At 47.7% G+C, this 26711-nt stretch overlaps 1 protein-coding gene and 1 long non-coding RNA gene across 4 annotated transcripts in view; one reads left to right on the top strand and one right to left on the bottom strand.

Moving 5' to 3' along the window:
• Nucleotides 1-232: 232 nt before the first annotated feature.
• LOC106782957 (uncharacterized) lies at nucleotides 233-5681 on the bottom strand. The gene is made up of 4 exons (XR_002806784.2): nucleotides 4506-5681; nucleotides 1503-1608; nucleotides 897-1059; nucleotides 233-427 (listed from the first exon to the last, which is right to left on the bottom strand). It is a non-coding gene; the product is annotated as an uncharacterized lncRNA (long non-coding RNA).
• The window catches only part of GNAO1 (G protein subunit alpha o1), a 169765-nt gene continuing 146299 nt past the window's right edge, over nucleotides 3246-26711 (top strand). Inside the window, exons 1-2 of one of the 3 annotated variants that reach the window (XM_001492396.6) lie at nucleotides 3246-4318; nucleotides 4535-4577. In XM_001492396.6, coding sequence (XP_001492446.1) covers nucleotides 4201-4318; nucleotides 4535-4577 — 161 coding nt within the window. In that variant the 5' untranslated portion in view covers nucleotides 3246-4200. The remainder of the gene's footprint in view (nucleotides 4319-4534; nucleotides 4578-26711) is intronic. The other 2 variants (XM_023637021.2, XM_003364588.5) reach the window with 2 other exon arrangements.

Here is a 26711-nt window from a genome sequence, read left to right on the forward strand (position 1 = left end):
AGTCTGTATAAGACCTAGCACCTTGTATACACAAAAATCACCTGGGAGTGATTATCAATGCAGATTGCAGAAGATTCCAACTGGGTAGAAGTAACACGGGTAACTGAGTTTTTAACAAGCACCCAGTTGATTCTGATGTGAATGGTTTTGAGAAAGCATTCCAGGGGTTTCAAGATTCTCAGCTCTTATATCTGAACCTCTTTTTGAGTCTAAATCAATATATTATACATAGTAGATTGTCAATACATGCATATTTAATTAAAGTAACCACAAAAAGTAACAAACAGGGAAATCCAGTTCATCTATTGAGAGCCCACATTCTGTCAGTCACAGTCAGGGAATCTTGCTTATGTCACAAATTACTGTCCTCCAGAATTAGGAGCCATACGTAGTAAAAAACAACTTAATGTCGGCTTTGCTGTTGTTCCTTTTAGAGAGAATATAAAACATTCTAGTTACCTACTTTTAAAATTAAAAATATGCTGAACAGTGTGTGTGGCAAGGGGGACAGCTGACTGAGGGTGGGGTAAATGAGCGTTATTCTCTGGCCAACAGCAATAATCAGAGAAATATAATTCTGCGGATCATATGAAATGAAGCTAAATGGAATCTGTCCTCGATCTAAGTGTCTGTCCCCCAATCCTGATGTCAGGACTGTAATTTCCCTATTCCCACAGGAATTAATTGTGGACAAAATAAACACTTGTGGTATTATCTAATCACTAATAACTCAGAGAACTGGGATGTTCTCATCTTCACTTCCTTTGAGGGGGACCAGAATATGAGTGTGTTCTGAGTTTGTAAGCTTTCTGAGTCTAGGAAGCCTGCTTCATATATTTATATAACACGCTATTTCTCAAATAGTCTGCAAACCTGTAAAAGGAGCACTGGCTTACTACTTAATGACTTTGTGACCTTGAACAAGTTAGTCAACCCCTCAAAGGCTCAGTTTTCTTAGCTGTAAGATGGGTACGCAGGTTGGTCTGCATTCATGGTCCAGGCTCTTCCCACTCGGCCATGACTCTCCCCACACCACGGTGCCTCACTGAGGCTTAGGATCTGTGGGAGGATCACATGAGATAAGTTTTGAAAAAGTGCTGTCTTAGCTATAAAGCATTACACAGACGAAGTGGATTATTATCAGTCTTTTGTGAAGCCCAACCATAAAGATGCAAAGTGACTCAGAAAAAGAAAACAGGGTAGACAAACCTGAAGTACAACATCTACAGTACCTAGAACATTACCCTGTACATGGTAGGTAGGTGCTTAATAAGTACTGAGTGAGGAAAGAAAAATAGACAAGACAGGTTTGGTTCTCCACCATACCAGGTATGATACCAAGAAGGAATAAATACACCTAAAATCAAGGATAGTTTGATTCAATCACACAAGCCCCAATGCCCCAAGAGCCTAAGATCTTAAATTAAAAATTACTTGATATGAAAGAGTATTGAAATGTAAACTATGACCCACCATCTGCAATGAAATGGTTGTATTCTTACCTCTTCAATCTTTCAGATGCAACCTTGTAGGGATAGCAGAATCTGGGTAAGCTTGCTGAATTTTTTTTCCTTTTATTTGATAGATCTGCATGATCATCCTGGCAATCTTTAGAAGGAACAGCAAATTCTGTAGAATGTTGGGTACCTAAGCTCTGTTTTGGATCTGGAAAGCTGACTTTTAATGATACTCTGATTTTAAGCAAACCAGATTTATCCCCTAAGCCACCCCCTCCCCAACGCAGACACATAAAAGGAGACTGGGGGGGTGTAAATTATTTACTTTATAAAACAGTTCTTTATAAGAGTGCTTTGTGGGTTTCCTAGAATATGTAAATGTGATTCAAATTTAAACGTACAAATTATACTACGTACAACTTTGACACCGACAGCTATTTGTAGAATGAGGCAAACCCATGCTGGGAAATAAATTAAAAGATTCAGGAGAAAAAATGTTTTCTTCTGGGTGGGCCTTTAACTGCACTTCCCCCCTGCCCCCCAGCTTTGCAAATGTATTTTTAGGCTGGGCAACATTTCCAAAGCAAGGGTGGTTTTTTCTATTGTTGAAACAAACAAGTTTGCTTTCAGAGCCACAGAAATGCCTAGCTGTTAGAAAAAACCTTTTCCACTGGCCACTTGCTTCTCTTATCCCTACACAACCTTTCCTATTGACCGCTTTCTCTAGAAGGGCCCCTGGGGCTGTCTGGTGGAACTGATTGTAAAATCATTTTGTGCAGGAGAACCAGTTTCTTCAAAATCTCAGAGACCACCCAGAACATGCCCGATCTTTGGCAAATGTGCACTTGTTTCCTCAGTATTTGATTAGCTGTACGCTGAGTAACTGACCTGGGTTTCTGGGTATTTATTTTAAAAAGAGATGGGGAAAAAGAGATTTAAAAGATGAAGAAAGGGAGAAAATGTCTTCTCTCACCAAAAAATCTATTCAAAATTCATTTTAGGTATTTGTGTTCGGGAAGGGGCAGGACAAGAGAATTCAGTGCAAAGACCTCAACCAAGCTAAATCGTCCAAAACGAGCAAAAGCGTTTAAACTTCGTGTTGAGGGAGTAAGCATTTGCTGGAAGCTCCCTCGCAGGAAAACCTGTCCCTCCCCTCGAAAGCTTCCCAAGGTGGAAGTGTCTCCTGCGCGGATACCTATGGCCGGGAATGCCGGAGCAGGGTCCGCGATGGCAAAGGGAGGCAGGGGAGGCTCCGGGAGAACAGGCCCTGGCTTTGTCTCATCCCAATGTGTTCCTCTCCCCACAGCCTCCTCTCTCACATACTAGGTGCTCAATAAATGTCTGCGGGACGCAGGAAGCGAAAAATCCGAATCCGCCCCCATGCCCCATAGGCGAATTATCCGGAACGCAGGTTTACTCAGACCCACGTTCTCCTCGCGTTGGCTGAGGTCACTCGGCCTCGGCTGCTACGGCCCCAGCAGCAGGAGAGCAACCAGCAAGGCAAGCTGCTGGGGCCAAGATGGAGAGGAGGCCAGAGAGCGAGCGAGGCGGCGCGGGCCGCGAGCCCGGACACCCACCTGACCGCCGCGCGGACTACCAGCCCCGCGCGCCCATTGACAACGAGGCCCGCGCAGCCGGCGCGCGGGGAGGGGCGGGGCGGGGCGGGGCGGGGCGGGGCGGGGCAGGGCGGGGAGGGGCGGGGCGTCCCGGCGCGCGCCCGGCCCCAGGCCCCGCCCCCGCCCGGCCCCGCACGCGCCCACCCAGGGGAGCGCTGGAGGAGGGGAGGCCGCGCCGCGCGCGCCGCCGCCGGCTGACGCGGCCCGGGCGCGCGCGCCTCCTCCGCCTCCCGCCCCTCCCGGTCCCGGGGGCCCGGCGCGCGGCCCTGCTGACGTCAGCGGGCGGCTGGCGGTGCGGGGTGCGCAGAGCCGCTGGCGCACTCGCCCCCTCCCCCGCCCCGCTGTGGCGCGCGCTCGCTCTCCCTTCATTTTTTTCTCCCCTCCCTCCCGGCCTCTCTCTCTCTCCCTCTCTCTCTCTCCCCCTGGAGCTCCCGGCTGTCCGCGGCTCCCTCGCGCTCTCCCTCTCTCTCCGGTAGGCTCTACCGAGCGATGCGAGCTCTGGGAGACAGCGACGCCGCCTCCCGCTAAAGACCTGCCCCCGGCCCGGCCCCCTGCCCAGCCCTGCCCAGCGCGCGGGGGTCGGCGAAGGCGCCGCGGACGCACCGACGGCTGAGGACCGGCGATGCACATGCACTAGCAGCACCCCCTAACTCACTCCCTGCACACCCCGCGCCGCCGCCGCCGCCGCCTCCTCCTCCGGCATCAGCGGCAGAAGGACCCACCCTGCCCCCCACCCCACCCTCCGCCGGCTCCGGCTGCGGCTCTTGCCTCGACTATTATTTTATTTATTTTGGGTCGTGCACCAGCCTCAGTGCCTGCAGCCCGCGCCTCCTCGGACCGCGGGCGCCTCCTCCCTCGGCTCCGGATCCCCAGACCCCGGCCACCCTCGCCTCGACACCCCCAGAGCCCTGCCAGCTACCGCGAGTCTCCGCTGCTGGAATCTTGTTAGCGGCTGTCTTTTTGGGGGTTTCTGGTTTCCCGACATTTTTGTTTTCAGCCAAGGGGAGGATATCGTGATTTTTTCCCCTTTGAGCCCAGGCTCTGCTCTCTGGGGGGGGTGGGGGGCGCGCCGAGCCGGGGAGCCGTGCCAGCCGAGTCGTGCGGGCTGTGGCAGGGAAGGGGCCACCATGGGATGTACTCTGAGCGCAGAGGAGAGAGCCGCCCTCGAGCGGAGCAAGGCGATTGAGAAAAACCTCAAAGAGGATGGCATCAGCGCCGCCAAAGACGTGAAATTACTCCTGCTGGGTAAGGACCGGGCTGCCACCCCCATCCCCCCGACCCCGGCCCCTCCGCATCCCCTCCGCCAGCTCCCCCGCCCGACTCGCTCCCAGGAAGACCTGGTCCCGAGTTGGCACCACCATGTGCCCAGGATCGCCCACCCCCTCGCATGCCTTATCCCTTGCCCCCCCTGTTCCCCTAAGCTGACACTCACCAGTTTTTCCCCCCTGTCTGTCCCAACAGGGGCTGGAGAATCAGGAAAAAGCACCATTGTGAAGCAGATGAAGTAAGTCCCTGTGGCATTGGGATTTGTACTTATATTAAGAATAATTTTTTATCATTTGTGTTACCTTGCTCACTCCACATTGCTCTCCAGGCCCAGTTTTTAATTCGTGCACACACACACACACACACAGACCTGGATTTGACTCCCCTCCCCCACGCCCTACGTTGGTTCTGGGTCCTCCACCCCAACTCCCCGGGTGGGTGTTTTTTAGGGGGAAGGGAAGGGGAGAGCCTGTAGTTGTATGAATGACAGTGTCCGCCATATTGATCAGAACATCACACTATTGGCATGATTATGATCATTACTCTTGCTCGTGGGGTGTTTCGTGTGTATTGATGCCTCCATTTCTGTCTCTGTGTCTCTGTTTCGTTCTATCTCTATTTTTGTCTCCTCCTCCCTCCACCCCCCACTCCACATCCGTAATCCCACTTCCCCCTGCTGTCCTCCTGGGGCAGTGATTTTGAACTTGGCTAAAACATGGAGGGGACCCAGCCCTAGGCTGGGGGTGGAGGATCAAGTGTCTGCTGTTCATGGATTTGGTGCTGAATTGGAGGCTGTGGTTTCTGCCACCTCCCCCCCCCCCCACCCCCAAAAGAGGACGAGGGTTAGGCGAAGGGGCATGTGGGAGGGGAGGAGGTGGGTTTCCCAGCGGATGTGACTGCCACAGCTGTATCCAAGGCAGAGGTGGAAGGGGGACGCTGGCTGTGAGGCTGAATGCCCGCCCCTTGCTGCCCCCCCTCTTCCTCCCCCACCCTCCCAGCGTTCGCTCTCCTGACACTGGCAGTTTCCTTCACTCTATGGCCTTTATCAATGTATTTATTTACACTCTGCATAGGCCGTGTTCTGTGTAATCTATCCACAATGCGGATTTCAGGCCCGCTTGCCACCGCCCCCTTCTACCTTAGATATCAGTTTCCCCTCCTAATTAACTGGGGGTGGATTTGAGTGATGGTTGAAAATTAAAACAAAATGGGATATTCCTTCCCTTCCACACTTTCTCAATAAAGAGCCTCGCCCCTCCTTCCCACTCTCGGGCTCGCTTCTTGCCCCATCCGGCAGGTCCTGGAGAGCCCACAGGCGGCTTTGCTTGGGGAGGGGGTGGCCGGCGGGAAAGGGGTGCGTGCCCGCAGGGCCTCCAGGCCCTGCTGCTTCCGTTGGCCTGTCAGTTCGGGACGGAGGAGTTCGTTAAGACCGTTTAGCGAGGGTTCCACGTCGCTTTGCTGTGACACCTTGGTGCACACACAGCTCCTAATTAGGGGTTCCTGTGCAGTAAACAAAAATGATTATTCTTCAACTTGACAGAATAGCCGAAGTAATTGCATCCCGTAGGAAAACAATGGAAAATAAAAACCTCTTTCGTGGAAAGGTGGGTGGGAGACGAAGCATGCTTGCGGTTTCAGAACCAAGATGCAAAAAATCTTGCATGTGTAACAGGCATGACAAGCGGGTTCTAGGCGGCGCCATGATGGTAGGGAGTAGCGACTCGGAGACAATTTCATCCGGCTGCTTGACATGTGCTTATTTTTGTTTGAGAGCTCCCTGGAGCTTTCTTTGCAGAGGCCCCCTCGGCTCGCCGCACCCCTTTGAGCCATGGGTAATTTGGCCTGGGGCTTCTCTGGAGCTTGTGCAACCCAAATAGATGGGGAGGCGGGGCCTGGGGAATTGCTCTTTGCAACAAGGTGCATGTTGCATCTGCCTGGAGCCCTTGCAGGTCGGTAGATGCAAGCAGCGCCGCCCCTTTCTCCCGAAGGGGAACGTTTCAAAACTTCGGAAGGCTGTAATCTGAAGTGGCGGGCTCAGCCGGGTAGAAGCCCAAGCCACCGGAGCTGGGTGAGGTTTCAGGCGTTGCGAGTGGTGGACAGCGCCTAGCCGAGGCCGGAAAAGTCGGTGGGGCTCAGCTCGGTGGCACTCGGCTCGTCTCGGCGCAGGCTGGGCGCGGGGCTCGGAGGGACTCGGCAGTGTTCGGAGCCAAGTCGAGGCCCCGGCGGAGAGAGCCGAGCCGCTTCGGGGGGGGGGGGGGGGCCGAAGGCGTTCGGAAACACTCGGCGGTGGGGGCGGAGAAAGAAAGGAGGGGATACGCTAGAGTCTGCAAATTAACTTTGCATCTGCCAAAACAACTCCCTACCTGCTTTTCCTGAACAGGCCCCATAAATTAGGTTGATTTAATAGGAAGTTTAAAATTATATACCGAGTCCCCCCAAAGAGTACATCGCATTTTTTATTCAAAGCGTGCTGCGCCCTCTGAGGAGATAGGTGTGCCATTTTAGAATGAAAATTCCTGCTAGTGTACGGGGCAGGAAATCTTAAATGAAGGCTGTATGTAGACCTTCGCAAGAAAGGCTTATCTGACTTGTATTGGGTTACACTGAGTAGGGGGGAAACATCAAGCGTTTGATGTTTGAGGTGGTTGAATCAGATATTCGATCATTTCTTCTCTTTTCCCTGCCCTCTTCTCACTCCCACAGGACGCTTTTTTGCAGAAAAATGTCAGGCAACACTGAGATTTTGTAGGTAAAACTATTAATATTTTTTAAAAAACAATACACCGACTCTGTTTAGGAAGGAGGCTAGTTTGTTCAAAAGGCGGGTCGGAAAGATCCCTGGCCCAGGGCAGCTTCTCCACGAGGGACCCTGGCGTCCTGTCCTCCGGAAGCGTCCATGAATGGCAGCTTCTCCCCGGAGCCCTCCAGCTTGGCTTGAAATAAGTCAGATCAGGGCCTTGCGCCAAACTGGATGCAGGACTTGTTTTATTAACCACAAAATGTGGGATTGGTGTCACTGTATCCTAGTGACAAATTGTTTTGAGCCCTCCCTTGCAGAGATGATTTTACCATTTGCCACTCGACTGAGAGTCGCTTGAGTCAGGAGAACTGTCCTGTGGGTGGGGCCAGGCCCCAAAAGCTAGCTGGCATTTACAGAAAGCAATTTTTGACTTGCCTGTGCCATGCGATTGGTGATCAACCTATCAGGCTGTAGATACGAATTCATTAGGACGCTGTTTTATTTCACCTGGGCGGAGGAAACTAGAGAGTTCTCTGTGGGTGAGGCCCTGGGAGAACTTGCAGATTTCCTAATGGGGACCGGGGTTTAATAGCCCAGCCTGTTGGATTGAGAGGAAGAATATCCATATTCAGACATCTCCAGATCCTTTTTAATCAGCGTTTCCATAAGAGCAAAGAGCCATTACGTTCCGTCTCCATTCTCATCCACGTTGTGGTGTGATGATTAGAAGAACAAATAGGCTTCCGTATAGGCTCGTAGTAACTGAAGTTATATGACAAGGGTCTGGCTCGCAGATGCAGCTTAGAACGAAGTGTTAACACCCCCATCAGCCTAGGAACATTGCTGGGAGACTGACCTTTGAAATTCTTTTGCTTGATACATGTTGTAATAGGAAACTTGCATCCACTTAAGAGATGCCACAGATTAGACCGTCATTTTAAAAGCCCGATTCTGAATATTTTATTAAAAATTTCATTTGAACATAGCTTTCTGTGGTTTTTGTTTCTCTGTGTATGTGATTGTGACTAGTGTTTGGGAGCTCTGTCAGACAATCCAAAACATTTCAGTACTGAGAAATAAACAATGATAATTGAGACAGCACAAATATAATTTTACACATACAATGACTAATCAGTGACTTTTTTTACGTATGGCATTTTAAATAATTTTGCTTCTTAGGAGGTTATGACCTCATCTGTGATACAGCGTCATCATTTTTGCAGTCCATCAGTGGGACTCTTTTAGTCATTTAGACTAATTAAGATTTTTAAAAGGAAGAGTTAATTTTATTTAATTACCAAAACCTTTCCAGAGAAATCTCTTAAAGAATTATATTTTATGAAGTATGAAATCAGCGGAATATCGCTTTAAGTGACTTCCCGTTCTGAGCAAATAGTGACAACTGCTTGGACGTCTACCTGATGAAAATGCAAAATGAACTGTGGAGTTGCCATGGGCACCACAGTTTGCCCTCATTTGAGATGTTGAGTTTTCTGTGCTGTCGTGTTCAGGGTGTCTGTCTTTGGAGCATTAAGTGGACTTTTACGAAGATAGAGAGTTCAAAGGTGGCAATGAGGCATGGCTTGCTAGCTGGTAGGCTTTTCGTAAATGGACACGGTAAAATGGAGCACTTTGGATGTGCCTTCATTCCCGAGGTTCCTGCTCAATGCCATTGTAAAACAAATTTAAGGATTTGCCTGGTGAAGACGTAATTGCTCATACAAATATCTCAGCCCTTACAGTGGGATATGATTCTGAGGACAGAGCCCACCCCGTCAGGGAAGGCAGTTTTAAGACATCACCTGCTGCTGAAAGCTGGTGGTTTCCTCCTACCAGCTGACCCTGACTTTGTAATTAGGCTGCCTCCTGTTTGGCTTAGGTTCAGGGCAAGCTCGTGTTTATTCACCACACTGCTGTTCAGCGCCTACTAAGTGGCAGGCATTAGTGGAGGTGAATGGCAACTTGCAGCCATTACTCTGTAAAAGTGCAGCCATCTAAAAGGCTGTTTCCTGCACATCCCTAAAGGGTCCCGTGTTGAGGCGGGGCTCCACTGAGAGCTACTCCTCTAGCTCTGTGGACTTGTTATTTCTGCAATCATCTTGTTGGCTGCTTTGCCCCGCTCCATTCCTCCTGTCTCCATGTTTATTCAAATGGATGCACCTTGCTCTCTGGAGACAGCATGAGTGCGAACAGAATGTCGGATCAAGTAGCAGATGAGTTCTCCTTTGCTGATGGATGGTGCTCTCTCTCTCCTTACTGTTCACTGAGCTGTAAATACCCGCAGACCTTCCTGCCAGAAGACTAGCCAACAGTCCACCTCATCTCAGGAATCAGCTGTGGAATTCATGAACCTCAGTTACCTGTTGGATTTTGAAATAGAACCTGTCTGCTTGTTGAAAGGGCTTGTTGCTGATTAGGTTAAATGACTGAAACTTCATGTGGGATTGACATGACTCAAGAGGAACCCAAAACTTCTGTCCTCTATGTGTGGGGCTAGATTAGATGTACTGTGGCCAGAGTCGGAGTACTGTCTTGTTTCTTTAGCACTTGGAACTCCCCAGATTATATTGTGCTTCTTGGCGTGCCACTTTTGCTAAAGATAGGACAGGATCACTCATGTCTTTCAGCTGCTCACATACCCTATCTCTGTTAATGCTGGAGATTTCATATGAGTAGAATAAGGCCCTATTTTTCTGACATGTGCTCAGTCCCTCTGGATGCAGGGACTTGGCTCCCTGTATCTCAGGGTGTTTTCAGTCTCTCATTTCTTAGGAAGCCAGACAGACTTTTATCAGGAGAGCACATCTTGATCTAAAAGACAGTAGACAAGCTGGTGAGGGGATGACTTCAAACTGAAAAAACATTTTGGAAAGCATTACCCCCAAATTTGACACTAGCAAAGAGCAACTTTTGATCTTGAAAAAATTTTTTAAAATTATGTGTGTGTGTATGTGTGTGTGTATATACATACTACATGGATTTTAAAACAGTTAAAAGATGCTATGAGAAGGGTGCTACACCTCCCTTTTTTTTTTTTTTGAGGAAGATTAGCCCTGAGCTAACATCCACTGCCCATCCTCCTCTTTTTGCTGATGAAGGTTGGCCCTGAGCTAACATCTGTGCCTATCTTCCTCTACTTTATATTTGGGACACCTGTCACAGTGTGGCTTGATAAGCGGTGCATAGGTCCACACCTGGGATCCAAACCAGCGAACCCCAGGCTGCTGAAGCGGAGCGTGCAAACTTAACCGCTGCACCACCAGGCTGGCTCCCACCTCACTTTCTTGTTGAGTACATCATCAGAAAAAGCTTGAAGGTGCTCAGATGATCTTCATTCTAAGAATTTGTTCAAATTTGTCTCATATTTTTGTTTTATTCTCTGCCTCTCATTCATGCACTATACTGGTTAGAAAAGAAACTGTCTAACAAATCAGCCATTAGCTTAGGGGGGATGGAGAGGAAGGGCAGTGGCCTGTTATGAGTTCAAAGAAATAGGTAGTTTCCTACTTAGAGAAGCAGTTTGGCACACTTCTCTAAAATTGAGAGGTGATTAAGAACCAGGCTGCCTGGCTTCAGATCTTGGCTCTACCACCAACTAGACATGTGACCTTAAACAAGTTACTTAGCTTTTGCACCTTCATTTCCTTGCCTGTAAGATGGGGTTGATAATAAAAATAACTACATAAGAGGGTTGTTGTGAGCATTAAATGATGTAATTTAGGAAATGCCCTTCTAACATTTTCTAGAACATGGAAATCATCATAGAGATGTCAGCTATAGTTTTTCTTATTCCTCTAATTGATTTGTGGGTGTTCCCTTCCCATATGGAGTTCTCTTCTCAAGTATGTGGGACTTAGCTGCCCTGAGAGCCAGAAGGGGGGCACTGTGTTTCGTGCTCGTGGCTTCTTCCCCTTGCCTGCTCTGCAGCACCAGTTATATAACACACTGTGTTGTCATAACTGATGTGACATTTTTGATGGCGCAGCTGCTTCAGCCCTAGAGGCTGGAGTGATATTACAGAGAGTGGGAAAGAGCACTGGACCAGGAGTCAAGACAAGTAGCTCTGCCCCTGCCTCTCTGGGGACTTTGTTTCCTGAAAGAGTTAGACCCTGGGTACCTCAAGCTCCTTTCCTGTTCTGAGTGGTCTATGAAATGGAGAGTTACCTTCCTTTTTAGGGTCTTGAAGTTTTTGACACAAGGTTCTAAATATAAAGCGTCAATTATGGTTCCATCCTGTGGGGGTAGGTGGTACCCATGAAAGCTCTTTTAAGGCCAAGATAACAGCAGAATAGCAACTTGAACCACAAAGCTTTGTCAGCCAGGAAAGTCGTAGTCCTGAGAGGCATTTTGCGAAAACCACCTCTAACCAAACTTTTCATGCAGACATGGTTCTCAAACCAAAGAGGAGGATCTGAAAGTATCCTGTTAGTAAGAAACAGGATGTTTCTGGGAGCAAAGACCCAGTGACATGTTAGAGGCAGAAGTGGTTTGTCTGTGGCTTCTAGGATGCTTAGAAATGGAGACAGTCCTGGCTTCCACCAGGGTTGGCTACATGTGAAGAAACTTGTCTGGGTTCAGGTGCCTAAGGTCCAGGGAGTTGGGAGGTTGGTGGACCAGTGAAAGGGGAGGATCAGGAGAAGGGTGTGGTAGTTGTGTCTCATTCTCTGACTTGACTTCGGGCAGGTCGTTCAGCCCCTCGGAGCCTCAGTTGTTCATCTCTTCATGAGGATATGGACTTTCCCCATAGAATTTCTCAAGCCTCTGTCAGGTTTCTAGCTCTAAGGTGCAGTAAATGCAAAGAGAAACCTAGAAGCCTGACATGCAGCAGGGAACAGTGGGAGTATTTACCGCCCACAGCTTTTATCTGCTGAGCCATCTTTAGTTCTAATTTTCTTTACAGAGCAAAGGAAAAACATTGTGCTTTTCATAGCACCAAAAAATTAAAGTAAAATAAAATCCTACAAGGCTAATAGTCAGTGCCCTGAATTTGTCCCCCTACTCTCTTGATTTCGCAACCAAGTATGGTGAAAAGAGGAAAAGGGGATAATATGTAAGGATGGGACTCCGTGGCCAAGGATGTACCCTGGCTTCTCTGCCTAGGTCTTAGCTGACAGATGGATCTTCTATGGAAAATCATTACTTAAGGGGACAGCGTCTCTATGCTGTAAAATCAACCCTGGGTCACCTGCCTCCAGGGTCACAGAGCACTAATGCTTATTACACGCTGCAAATTAATTAGGTTTATGTGTCTGTCTCCCTTGTTAGTCTGGGTGCCCTCTCCCCACCAGGGCTCCCTAAAGCAGGGATAGTGACTTACTTTTATTCATAATATAGCACTGAACCCAATGTCTGGCACAAAGGAGATGCTTTAATAAATGTTAGTTGAAGAACGGAGAGGAAGAAATGAGGTGCACAAGGAATGCAGACTCATTTCTACATAAGCCAGAATAATAGTATTGAAAGCCTCTGATGGTCATGGGTTGTGTTCATCATTTTCAATCCAATCCATTATCTTTGTTTTTTTCACGTCAACCTATGAGGAAATACAGTCATCAACTCCATCTTACAGATGAGGAAGTGAGGCTCAGAGAAGTTAGGAGGCTTGCTCAAGGCCACACAGCTTAGTAAGTGACAGCAGTGGTTTCAGACCATGATTTGTCTAATTCCAAAACTTATGTCCTTTCATTCTAACCCCACACAGTTCTTACTAGACCACCCCCAGCATAGGCAATTGAGAGTTGGCAGACCAGGACCCAGGACCCACCAGCAAAGGGGATGCCAACAGTCTTGATTGAGGTCGGTAGCTGAGAGCATAGCAAGTGCTCGATTGGTGCTAGGTTCCTTCTGGAAGTGTGGAGGTGGTGGTCATCATCAGGTATCATGTTGATTCTGACAGCAGAGTGTTCCCTAACCACCATCTGGACAGCTCCTAAAGTCATTTTCCATTCCTGCCTCAGAAGTGTGGGCCATTTCTAGGTGGCAGCAGAGAGAAGCTGCCGTTGAAGGCTCTGGCTTTTGTGGAAGCAGGTGGCTTGGAGAAGACCTGGGAAAGACAAGATAGTAGGATATCTGTCCATTTAATCATCCATCCATTCGTCGATCCATCAATCCAATTGTCCATCCATAAGCATTTCATTTACTGAGGGCCTGTTGTGTGCTAGGCATATACATGGTGTCATGGAAGTAGAGAGGAAGGTCTCAGTCCCTGCCCTTGAGGAACTGAGGCTACAGGGAGCTCCATGTAAAAGACTCTTACACTTCAGGGCAGGAAGTGCCATAAAGCTATGGGAGAACCAAGGGCACCTTCTCTAGGCAGGAAGTTCAGAGGGGTCAGCCAAGAGAAAATGACATGTGGGCTGAGTCTTAAAAACAAGGAGTAGTTAGCTAGGTGGAAAAACGGAATGCCAGGTAGGGGGCCCAACATGTGCAAAGGCACTAAGACATATCACCACATGCAACATACTGGGAATATAAAATAATTTGGTTTGATTAGAGCACAGTATGTAAGAGGAGTATCAAGAGATGAAGGGCCTTGTCTATTATGCTAAGGACTTTGGATTTTATTCTGAATATAATGAGATGCCGCCAGAGGATTTTAAGGAAATGGGTGGCTGGATCCATTTGTGCTTTAGGAAGATCACCTGTGAGGCCAGGAGGGAGTCAGGTCTGGACGTTAGGAGACTAGATGGGGAATGTTATTTCTGTGATCCAGGTAGAAAAGATTAAGAACTAAATTAAAGCAGTGGGAGTGGGAAAAGGAGACAGATTTAGGAGATATTTGGGCGGTGAAATAATTGAACTTATTTGATGATCAATTGAAAGGGCATTGAGGAGGAACTAAATTTTAAAGGGTGTAGACAAGAATAAGTCCAGGGTTCCTGGCTTGGGCCACTGGTGGGATCGTAGTGTCGTTCTCTGAGATGGAGAAATGCGGGAGCAAGAGGGAAGACAGAGAGAAAAATGATGACTGACTTTGGTCATGTCATTGACGCTCGTGGATCATCCAAGTGGAGATCCCTGGCAGGCAGTTGGATATGTGGATTAGGAGATAGAACACACCTGGGGAGAAGGGTCAATTTGGAATTCTGTGGTGTTTGTGGGCAGTGAGAGCCGTGGAAGTTGGTAATCTCACCAATCTGAGTGAGAAGGGGAGAGAAGGCCGAGGATACATCTCCCACCACACTCACACACCCCAGCTCCAGGAGATGAGAATCACTTAGGAAGAGGAGCCTGTGAGGGAAACTGAGGAGTGAGCCGAGAGATAGGAAAGAAACTTACATAGAGCAGCATCATGAAAGCCAAGGAAGGAAGGAGTTTCAAGAAGGTGAGGAAGTGGTTAGTGGAGTTGGATACTGCAGTAGTCAAATAAGTGAAGACTGGCAGGTGTCCATTGGCTCTGGAAAGTTGCTAGTGACCTTGGCAAGAGCAGTTCCAATAGAGTTGCAGGAGAAACGCCAATGGTAGTGGGAGTTGAGTAAGTGGGACTGAGGAAGTTGAGGCTGTGAATGGAGACTCTTGGAAAAGAAATCTGGGCTATAGAAGGAAGGGGACAGAGGTAGGGAGAGAGAGAGGGAATAGGGCTCTGGGAGAGCTTTCTTTTTACTGTTCCCTTGGCTAGCATGGCAGGACTTGGATCCACTGAGAAGCTGTAAAGAAAGAGCCCAGATGGAGGGAGATGTTGAAGATATGGGAAAGAAGTATTAGAAGGAGCAGAGCCCCAAGAGGGTGGGCAGAGAGGGGGTGCAGAGTGTGGACTGTGGCTTGATCTCCACATGAATGTGTATCTTTTTCCCTGAGACTGACAGGAGGGCAGTAAGGATGGGAGTGGGTAGAGAAATTGGGGGGCAGGATGGAGGGAATAAGAAGTTGAAGGAGTTCCTGCCTTATCATTTATTTTTTTCTCTGTGAAGTGGGAAGAATTAAACAGCAGCTGTGCTCATTTACCAGCACACTAAAGACTGGTAACCTTTATTCTATTCAAAGCACTCATTTATTCATTTACCCACTGTTTATCTAGCACCTGTTATGTGTTAGGCACTGTTCTAGGTGCTTGGAGATTCAGTGGTGAGCACGTCAGTCCCAGGGGAATCAGGCAATAACTCCAGAAACAAATACTTGCACATAGTCATTGCGGACAGTGAGAATTTTCTGGGGTCACACTTTTGCGTGGGGCCTTACACTGATGACTGGTGGATCCAGTTCCTGCCCTCAGAGAGTTGAATCAAGTGGAGGAGACAAATCATTGCTCTGAGGGCACAGAAGAGGCAGCGATGGAGTTGAGTTTGGACAAGGGCTCGGGATTATGCTGGAGGCAGCTAGGTGGAGAAATGAGAGTTCAGTGGACATCCGTTGTTTGTTGTTTTACTCTGCCCAGCTTCATTCATTCTAGGCTGTTCCGGTAGAGCTGCCCCTCACTGCCCTTGCTGCCTGAAGACAGAAGTGGGCATGTGACGCAGCCTTTCCCATTCACAAAATCCTGTTCTCTTGGCCACAGTGATTGGCCCAGGGGATGGGATGTGACTCTAGCCAGGCCAGTCAGAGAGCTTCTCTGGAATTTTATAGGCACTATGAGAAAGAAGCTGTTCATCTGGGATCCCAGCAAGGTCCTCACTGAGTTATAATGATGAAAGCCTGGAGCTGTCTGTGGCCATCTTTCCACATCTGCATTACTCTCTGCAAGGAGGAAGCTTGCTTATCATGGGACACACTGTGGCTTTGAGAGATTGGGAGATAGGGGAGGGAATGGGGAGAAGAGAGGAGAGAGAGGAAGCCAGAGGGACATCTGATGAAGCTGGCTCATAAGCTGACCGTTATGTGAACCAATAAGTCTCTTCTTTTACGTAAACTAATTTGAGCTGGAATTCTCTCCTTTACAACCAAACTCATCCAGATGAAAAGGGTCAGGGCTTCCAGGAAAACAGGAGCAGTATGAGCTAAAGCATAAAAGCAGAACTCAAACATTCAGGGCACCCTCAGGGAGTTGTGGGCAGTCTTAGGCGACTGAAGAGTTGGGAGCTTGTGGGAGTAAGAGGAGGGGTCTTTGAAAGGAAGAGGGGCCTAGACTGTAGGGTTGCCGGGTCTTTTTGTTAAGGGGTATATGCTTGAGATACGTAGTAGGGAGCACTACCCTCCTTGGTAGGGTAGGAGGGTGCCACGTCGGGAGTACTTGGAGAAGGGAGACCGGATAAGGGGCTCAAGAGCAGAAGAGAGATTTTCATAATCTGAACTAGGCTGGGAAAGACAATGAGGAATTGGATGGGGGAGAGATTTTGGAGGCAGACTAGATGAGACCTGGTATCTCTCTAGTTGAACGAGGAGAGAAGAGAGGGCATCAGAGAAGTCCTCCCAGTTTTGAACCTGGGTGATGGAGTTAGGAGGCCTAGAAGCAGGGAGAGTGGTGGCAGTGGGAAGATGGCAGGCCACACCACAAACACGAATTCCAGGTCCTTGCAGCATAACTTTGGCATTAAGCCCACAATGTTCAGTGGTTTTCTTAGGAAGTCGTTCTGGCATTTAGAAGAAAGGTCAGGGCTGGAAGGAGAATTGGGCTCAGGTGTCCTGTGTGGCAAGGCCATGAGATTGAATACAGCGTCCCTCAAGTGAGTATGCAGATGGAGCGGAGGAGGGGGCCCCAAGGAAGGAGCCCCCATCGTGGACGTGAGCAGGGGAGCCTGCCTTTGGTAGACCCGTAGGTAGCTCCAACTGGGAAAAGGGGCCAGAGGAGCAGGAGGAGGACCCTGCCACATGTGGATCCCCCAAGGGAGGGAATGTGCTTCGGAAAGTTCTGTGTGGAGAGCAGGGTTCTGTTCCGTGGCATCGCCCAGCTAGATAGGGACTGAGAAAAGGCCACTGTATTGGTGCCTGAGGTTGTTACTGGCCTTTGAAAGAGCAGTTTCAGTGGAGGGAAAGGGATAGAAGCCAAACTTAAGAAAAATTTTCCCATGGAGATAAGTCTGGACTGGAAATAAAGAAACCTGAGTTCTGGCCCAGCTCTGTCCCTATGTATCTTGGTGGCCCCAGGAAAGTTCCTTAACTTCTCTAGGACTTAGTCTCTTCACATAAAAATTAGGAAACTGGACCAAATGAGCTATAAGCTTCTGCTGGATTCTTGAGGTCATAATTTAAATTTTGCTGTCCAACAAAACACATGTTCTCGTGGCAAAGGAATTGCCCGCCTTCCCCCTTAGTCACCCCCTACTGAGATAATGAATTATAACAAAATTAAGCTTTCAGAACTCTAGTGCTAATTGAGAAAGAAAACTGGGACATCAGCTCAGGGAACTGTGGAAACCAGTGCGTGTTGCGTCCACGTATACTCGCCGCTGAGGGCGTGGAGCCCCGCGAGGTGGGGAGTGGTCTCGTAACACCGGCAGGGTTTACCATGCCAGGATCATGTGCTGCTCTGCCACGGGGCGGAGGGTGGAAAGTGGTTCCAGAACACAAAGACGCAACAACCCTGGGCGTCCCCCTCTCTCTGAATTATGAGGATGGGAGAAAGAAGGCTTGTGAGCCTGAGCCGGCTGTGTGGGGCAGCTCCAGTTAGGGTGGGTGAGGAAGAGCTGGAGGGACCCAGCCTCGGGAGGAACAAGCTGAGGGAACCAGAGGCAAGGGCAGAGAGGCACCAGCTCTGTGTCCCTGGCACCTGTGGCCCTGTCAGTGGGGGACTTTGGATGGCGCTGGGAATAACCTGCTTCTGAGCAGTGGCCATTCTGCCCACCTGTTTTTCTCCATGTGCAATATAAGGCCTGCTTCTTCTTTGAACCCTTCCCTTAGGGTTTCAACCACGTGGCCTCACTGTTCCTAACTTCTTTGGCACGTGTTTGTTCATTCTGTGAATTCCAGTGGAAGACCAGCCATGTGTTGGCATTTTCTAAGTTTTTAGGAATAGAGACCTTAATAAGACTGACAAGCTCCCTGCCCTCAAGGCCCTTACAGTTTTAGAGAACGGAGATGGACAGTAAACAAGTGAATGGCTAAGCAAGGTCATTTCATGTACTGATGTGTTCTAAAGGGGGAAATTGGGCTTAAACAGTGGTGAGTGGTTGGAGAAGATGAGGGATAAGAAAGTGGGTCAGGAAGGATCTGAGGAAAAGGAGATAACAGATGCGAAGGCCCTGAGGCAGAAAGGAGCAAAAAGAAGGCCCATGAGACTGGACTGTAGGAAAGGAAAAGTGATACAAAATGGGATAAAAGAGGCAAGGAAGAGCTGACTTGCAGGGCCTGGTGGCTATAGAGAGGCATTTGGGTTTCATTCTGAATGCCATGGAGAGTTGAAAAAACAGGGGGTGACCTGACTTCTGCATTAAAAAGATCTCTCTGCATTCTGGAAAAAGCAAAACCATGAGGACAGAAATCACATGAGTAGTTTCTAGGGGTGGTGGGAGGGAGGGATTGACTACAAAGGGGCACAAAGGAACTTTTGGAAGTGATAGAGATATTCTATCTATTAACCATAGTGGTGGTTACACAACTGTGTATGCTTATCAAAACTCATCAAACTTTATATCTAAAATGGGTGAATTTACTGTAAGTAAATTATACTTCAATAAATCTGATTTATAAAATGTACATTTTTTTTTAATAATAAAGAAGGAATTGCAGTAAGCCTTACCCGGTGCCTCCAGCTGCTGTGTGGAAGATGGCCGGCCGGGAGCAGGCGTGGAAATGGGACCACCGTGCAGTCGCGCAGCCCGGCCGCTCACTGCTGGTCTCACAGTCTAGCTGTGTCATGTGCTGTTCCCGGTGGCTTCCTTACATCAGTTTATTGATGTGTGTTCCTGGTTTTCCTGTTTACATAGCTTTCCTTTACAACTGGCTTGAAAGCCCGATGTGGGTAGAAACCATCTGCTGCTTTTGTGTGGCCCGTGGTAGATGCTTCTTATGTGGTATTTTCCTTACATTTCAGTGGTGCTTGAAAGTTTACAAGCTGCTTCTACAGTCGTTGTCTCCTTTGAGCCTTGCAAAAGTCTCGTCAGGCTGTACGGACAAGGCTGAAGCCCCGTTTTGTAGATGAAGAAACTGAAGTGAAAAGAAGTCAGTATAGCAATGTTAGAGAAGCATAAATTTGGGAGATCCTTGGCTTTGCCGTTTGTTGGCTATCAGTGTGATTTGGGGAAAATTACTTAATCTCTCTGAACTTCAGTTTCCTAATCATTAAAAAGAGATTAAAAAAAATAAACACAATGCAGGTACACTGTGAGGATTAAATTAGGTAACCAACCAAAAGCACTTAGCACATAGTTGAAATTCAGTAAATAGTAGCTATTTGTGTCATTTTTACTATCAGAGAAAAAAGTGATTTATTTAAAGTGCTGTGGCCAGTACATGATGAAACTAGATCCTAGTTTTTCTTGTTCCAGGTATGTCTCCTTCCATCGCCTCACTTAGTACATTCTTACTGGTTGTCAGTTGATTGGTCCAGGATCAATTACTTTTTTACCAACTCAGATCCTTGAATGCAGTCATTGGTAAATTCAGCAAATATTGATTGAGCATTCACCGCATGCTCAACACTGTATAGACACAGGATATAATGGTGAGCTAAGACAGGCTCCATCTCTGCCCTCAAGGGTGGAGATGCCCTTACAGTTAATCAGCATTGCAGCCAGCTGAGAGGTGGAAAATGCTGAGGGAACACCTACCTCACTTTGGGGTATGGGAAGACTTCCCGGAGGAGGCAACATTGAAACTGTCCTTTTTAAATCAACATACAAGCAAAATGTGTGTTCGTTTAAAAAAGCAAGCACTCATGTAACCATCACTAGGTAAAATACTAGAGCATTGCTAGTACCCAAGAAGGTCCCTAAGTACCCCTTCTTGATCACAGCTCTCTCCCTCATTCACTACTAGCTTGACTTTCATGGTGTTTCCTTGCTTTTCCACAGAGTTTGTCACCTGTGTATGCCCTGTGTGTGTATCTTCATCATATAGTTTAGTTTTGCCTGGTTTTGCTATAATTGGAATAATGCTGTTATGTTTTGTCATATCTTTTTCATTGTGTTTGTAATATTCAAGTTGTGTGTAGCTGTACTTCATTCATTTTCATTGCTGTATAGTATTCTATAGCATTGGTCATATGAATATTTATAATTTTTCTATGTAGCATTCACAAATATTTATATATACTCCTGAATATGCCATATATTATTCACTTCACTGCTATATAGTATTCATTGTTATGTACCAGCTATGACTGTACTGTAATTTATTTATCCTAGATTCTCTCATTGATGTGCTTTTGGGTTATTTTGAGTTTTGGGCAGTTATGAAGGATCCTGCTATCAGTCCCTATGTAAATCTATATCCTGAGCCACATGCATTTGTGAAGAGTTCTTTGAAGTAGAATTGTTGGGAATCTTCAACTATGTTAAATAATGCCACTTTGTTTTCCAAAATGGTTATTCCTTGTTACACTCCCGCTAGCAGAGAGAATTCCTGTTGTTCCAAATCCTTGCCAATATTTAGTATTGTCAGACTTCTTAATTTTTGCCAAATGGAAAGGTAAGTACTTGTTTTTCACTGTGGTTTTATTTTGCATATTCTAGATTACTAATGAGGTTGAACAGCTTTTCATATATTTATTGGACATTGGATTTTCTCTTTTGTGAAGCACTTGTACTTTTGTTACTCTTTTTATTAGGCTGTAATTTTCTCATTAATTTGCAGGAGTTCTTTATATCTTCTGGATACTAGTCCTTTTCCAGTTTTATTCATTAAAAATATTACCTCCTGTTCTCTGGTTTGTCTTTTCGCTTTGTTAATGGTGTACTGTGATAAAAAGGTGTTCTTATTTTTAACGTAGTCAGATTTTTCCATCTTCCCCTTTTTGGTTACTGTTTTTGTGTCCTGTTTAAGAAATCTTTCTTTTATCTTGAGGTGCCAAAAACTGTCCTCATTTTTTCACCCTCTTCAAAAAGCTTTAAAGCTTTTTTCCTTTTGCATTTATTATTTAATTCACCTGTAATTGATTCTTGTATGTGGTGTAAGATAGGGGTCCAGTTTCATTTTTTCCCTTTGTGGATACCCATTTGTCCCAGCACCGCATGTTGAAAAGGCCATTTTTCAGTCACTGCTCTGTAGAGCCACCTGTCAGAAGGCACATGTTTATATTTGCAGGGACCTGTTTCTTGGCTCTGCGTTTCGTTCTGCTGGGCTCTGTTCCTGTGTCAGTGCCACACTATCTTATCACTGTAGCTCTCTAGCATGTCTTGATATTTGGTTTAACAAATCCCCCTGCACCATGGTGGTCTTCATGAGTCTTTTGGCTGTGCTCAGCCCTTTGTGTTTGCATGTAAATGTTAGAATCAGTTTATGTTATGAATCTATTTCAGTAGAATTGACATCTTTAAGATTTGGCATCTTTACATCTTGTCTTCCTGATCCATGAGCACGTTATGGTTTATCATTTACTTAGGTTATCATAATTTATCTTAAAAATATTTATATGGGCCGGTCCCATGGTGCAGCAGTTAAGTTTGCACGTTCCGCTTTGGTGGCCCAGGGTTCGCAGGTTCGGATCCCGGGTGCAGACATGGCACTGCTTGTCAAGCCATGCTGTGGTAGGTGTCCTGCATATAAAGTAGAGGAAGATGGGCACTGATGTTAGCTCAGGGCCAGTCTTCCTCAGCAAAAAGAAGAGGATTGTCAGCAGATGTTAGCTCAGGCGTAATCTTCCTTAAAAAATATATGTTTATAATGTTTCCTATAGAAGTCTTATATACTTTTTGTTAGATTTATAGCTAGATACTTGATATTTACAATGGTCTTGTAATTGCTTCTTTTTTTTTGAATTGCATTTTGTGTCTGTGGCTAGTATATAGAAATACAATTGATTTTTGTATATTGATTTTGTATTCATCAACCTTACTTAATTTTTATATAAATTCTAATGGTTAATCTGTAGATTGTGAGGCCCAGAGAAGGGGACAGCCAATCCAGGTCTCCATAGCTAGCTAGTAACAGAGCAAGAATGAGTGTGGTCTCATTTCTCCTTAACTTCCCAAAGGAGAATATTCAGGAAGAGTTGAGAGAAGCCAGTTGGGGAGAAAGAAATAACATTTTTTGAACCCCTATTATTTAAGATTCTTAGGGGGCCAGCCCCGTGGCTGAGGGGTTAAGTTCGTGCACTCCACTTCGGCGTCCCAGGGTTTCACTGGTTCGGATCCTGGGCACTGAATGGCACCGCTCATTAGGCCATGCTGAGGCGGCATCCCACATACCACAACTAGAAGGACCCACAACTAAAATACACAACTATGTACCAGGGGGCTTTGGGGAGAAAAAGCAGAGAAAAAAAAGATGCTTAATAAGCACAATCAGCTTAATCTCACTGGAGGCAGGTTCTTGGTTTTCCCTGTTTTATAAATGAGAAAGTGAGATTCAGAGGGGTTATTCAAAAAACTCTTTCAGGGTCACACCTTGGTTCGTCACAGAGAGGACATTCCAGAGTGGGAGGAGTCCTGTTGCTCTGTCGTGCATGTACGGTCTCTATGTCTTCTGCATTCAAGTTTAGACACTCATAGAGCTCCCTGGGCCTCCTACCCTCCACCATGCTGTCTCCCAGGGCCCCAGCCCTGTGCAGATCTGGGGCCGTCTCTAATAAAGCTGTACCAGCAACCTTGGACTCACACAGGCCTGCTTATTGTCAACTCTTGGGTTGAGTTCCTACCCAAAGTCCTGAGGTCAGTTTCCACCCCTGCCCCCCTACACCGTTCCCTCTTAACCGAGAAAATTAGTTCACAACTTGTTGGGTTCTGGGAACCAAATTAGGAGTTGCCCTGGGCATCTTGTTTCAGTCCTGACTTGAAAGTATGGCTGGGGTTTTATGACCCTGCTTTGTTATACAGTAGACTGGAGAGGATTTATGGTTGAGTCCTTCCTGGCACCCTTCCCCCAGTCTTGCTGATTGTCAGGAGCTGCCTGCATGCAAGGAGGTGGTTTGCTGTTGCTGGCTGCACAAGAGAATCGTGAAACGCTCTGTTTGTGAACACAGCCCAGCAGCGCTCTATTCAGGATGACAGCTTCCTACTCTGGAACACACGGCCCTTCACAGGCTGACTGTAAATTATGCAACTCCAGAGCTAAACAATGAGGAGTAATGGGGAGAAAGGAGGGACAAACTGCAGATTTCAGCCTGGGTCTGAAATGTGAGTGTGCAGACTTAGGCTACTTGGCGATTGATGGCAGGAAGGCCTTTCGCAACTGAGAAAAGCCAGGAAGTCCTGTCACACTGCTACTTGTGAGAGTGGGTTTCACTTTTTTAAAAAATGTAAATGTTCTTTTCAAACCCTGTTTACCAATTCAGGGAGAGTTTTAGAACTAGGAGGGACATTTACAAAAGAAAGTAGTCATTTGGTGTTAACCAAAAGTAGGTGAATGCCATACACAGTTTTAACCTTTGTCCTGATGGCCCCGAGTTATTTTTTATTATTGCTTTGTGCTGAAAATCACCAGTGCCCCTATGGGCAATTGGTGCGCAGAGTATCCCCCCCAACCCCGCATCATGGACCTGGAATGCAATTACCTCTGCTTTGATGTGCTGTATATCATTTTCCTGTCTCTTCACTTGTTGTCATCCTTCACATCCTGCTCTTTCCGTGTTCCTACCTCAAGCGTTATTTCCCTTCTCTTGTTCTGCTCTGAATCTGCAGTGGCCTGGAAGACCAAATGACTGGGTTTGTAGCAGTAGTGTGTAAGGCAAGAATGAATAGGATATAAGCGAGGACCTGAGGAACTCTTCACAGAGCAGAGTGCTTGTGCTTTAGTGCCTGAACGTCTCTGCATTTCTGCCTCCTTATGACACAGGGTTAAGTATGTAAAAATGCCTTGGCAACTGTGAAATGCTCTACAAATATAAGCGATGAGATGAGGTTGCTATTGTTGTGCAGTCCGGTGCTCAGAGTTCTTCATTGCCCTTCATGGCTCCTGGCAGGGTTTCAGTTCGCAGAAATGGCTGCACAAGTAGCTTCTAGATAAGAGTGATGTACTGTCATTTGTTACAGAAGATTTGGGGCTGGCTTCACCAGCGAGGAGGCTGGTATGAAGAATCTCTATGGCAAAAGCGTTCTGCCGGGCCCTTTCTGTAAGTGGACATGGGCACACAGGAGTCAGACTGCGTGATGGGCAGGCCCGTCCCCAGGAACCCTCCCATCCCCAGGGTTTCTGCTCACCTGCGTGAGAAGTTAAGGTCACTCAGTGAAGCCAGGCCAGACCCAGTTGCTACTTTTTAGTCAAGACCCACACTAGCAATTCTTTTGGGAAGACAGGATGTGAATTTAGCTGTTTTCAGATGTTTGTAGTCCTTATACTAAAGTATTTGAAACCATTTGGTTACAGTGGTTTTCGCCAATGTTATTGTTCAATCTTTTTTTTTTTTTTCACTCTGCAGATATTTATTGAGCTCCTACTGTGTGGCAAGCCCTGTTTTAGGTGTTGGAACTGAGCACAACACAGCAAATCCCTGCCCTCAAGGAGCATTCTTACCTTCTAGTAGGGGAGGCGGGCTGTAGGCAGACAGGTACAGTCTGCGCTAGGCCCTCTGGTGGTAAATGCGAGCGGGGAAGGATAAGGCAGGGAATGGGGAGGGGAGGTTACACGTTTTAAAAGTTGTCAGGGAAGGCCACACGGAGCATTGGAGAAATTGGAGCAAAGACTTGATGGAGGTGAGGGAGCCAGCCCTGTACAATGGGGGAAGAGTGTTCTAGGCAGGGGGAATAGAAGGTGTGAAGGCACTAAGTCAGGAGTGTGCCTGGTGTGTGTGAGGAACCGTGAGCTCTGTGTAGCTGGAGCTGCAAATGAACTGGAAACATGGGTGCCCTTGTGGGGTTTGTGGTTATTTGGAGAGTGGTCTCACTTAAAGGTAGAGGTCAGAAAGAAAGCTCCATCACTAACCTGCACACATCTGTGTCTTGTGGGCGTGTGGACTGTGTTATTTCCCTGCAAGACCAGCTGCTTGGGGGCGGGGGGACTGGAGTGTCCTGTGTGTGTGTCCTGACAGAGGAGGGACATTGGAAGGGAGGAGCCCTTCCAGGAGTGAAGTGGTTTGACTCTGCATGGCTTCGGAAGGACAGGTCATTCTGGCTGGTCTTTGGGAGACAAGCATCCCGGGAGTGTGGGCCGCTTGTGCTGCTGGTCCCCAAGTGGGGAGGCTCTCATCCTGCAGTTCCCAGACCACGAGCACTGAGGCTGGGCCTGTAGACCGAATTCAGGGTTCCTCACCCAGGTGTGGCCTCAGCCCTGGACACACTCAGCAAGCAAACCTGGGGTCAAGGTGCAGATCCCTGGGAACCAGAGGCACAGGGCAGGTTTCCCCAAGTGTAGCCCGATGCTGTAGTGATATACAAGTGAACACATGTGTTGGCATGTTTATTTAACGTGGTTTAGGACAAACGGTCCCTAACACATCAAAACTCTGGTTTTACGGATGATTATGGGGTAGGAGGAAGTCAAAGGAAGCAGCGCATTTTTTTGTGCTTTTTTTTTTTCAGTGAGGAAGATTGGCAACAGATAGTAGCTCAGGGCCAATCTTCCTCTTTTTTTTTTCCTCCCCAAAGCCCCAGTACGTAGTTGTATAACCTAGTTGCAAGTCATTCTAGTTCTTCTATGTGGGACGCCCCCACAGCATGGCTTGATGAGCAGTGTGTAGGTCTGTGCCCAGGATCTGAACCAGCAAACCCCAGGCCGCAGAAGCAGAGCACACGAACTTAACCACTCAGCCATGGGGCCGGCCCCAGCAGGGTCGTTTTTAAAGGGCAATGAAAATCATGACGGTAGAACAAAAAGTGATGTTTGGGCAGTGCTATGCTCAAGCCTACCCTCAGCGTGGGGGTGCTGATTTCAGACGGGTTCCTGCCTCTTAGGGATGAGAGTGCCTTGGAAGGCCTCCTCCTCTGCCGTCTCAGGGAGGTAGTAGCATTGTCTCTGTCCGAACCCGAGGTGCATGAGCTGCCCCATAATTCCCACATCATCATCTTCTTCCCAGCATTTGCTTGCTGGCTGTGTCTGTCCCATTGCCGGCGCTGGCCTGGCCCCCTCACTACCATCCCTTGCTCAGTCATTCTCTGGGTCTGGGGCATAGAGTCTACTCACTGTCTTCCAGAAATGCTGTCTTTTGCCCTTCACTGCCCTACTCAGCCTCCTCAAGTGGTTTCCTTTCCCCCCCTGCATTGGGTCTGAAGCTCTCTTTGGCTTTGAGAACACACCGTGGGCTGGAGCTGGGGCTGGAGCCCCACACTGATCCTGAGCTGGCCCTCGTTCTGTAGAATGCCTTCTCTCTGGCGTCCGCCCACACTCCCGCCTCCGCCTCTCCCTCGGTGCTGGATGCTGAGGCAGGCTTCCTCTCCCCTTCTTGTGCACGTCTGGCCTCTCAGGGCCAGCTCGAGCCTCATCTGCTCGTAGGGTGTTCCTCTGGACGCTGACCCACACTGCTATCTCCATTCTGTAGATTATTTTGCATATGATGTCTGCACCACGCCATTAGAGGTTTGTAATATGCTGTCATGGTCCCGTAGAGATTATCTGGGCATGACAGACACACGAGTCCACACACACGCGCTATTGCCAGCAGAGTCTTGCTCACTGGGAGCCTGGCAGAGACTCTGCACATGAGCTGTGTGGAGAGGAGCAGTCTGGGCC

The sequence above is a fragment of the Equus caballus genome, chromosome 3 (assembly GCF_041296265.1).
Source record: "Equus caballus isolate H_3958 breed thoroughbred chromosome 3, TB-T2T, whole genome shotgun sequence".
Taxonomy (NCBI): Eukaryota; Metazoa; Chordata; class Mammalia; order Perissodactyla; family Equidae; genus Equus; species Equus caballus.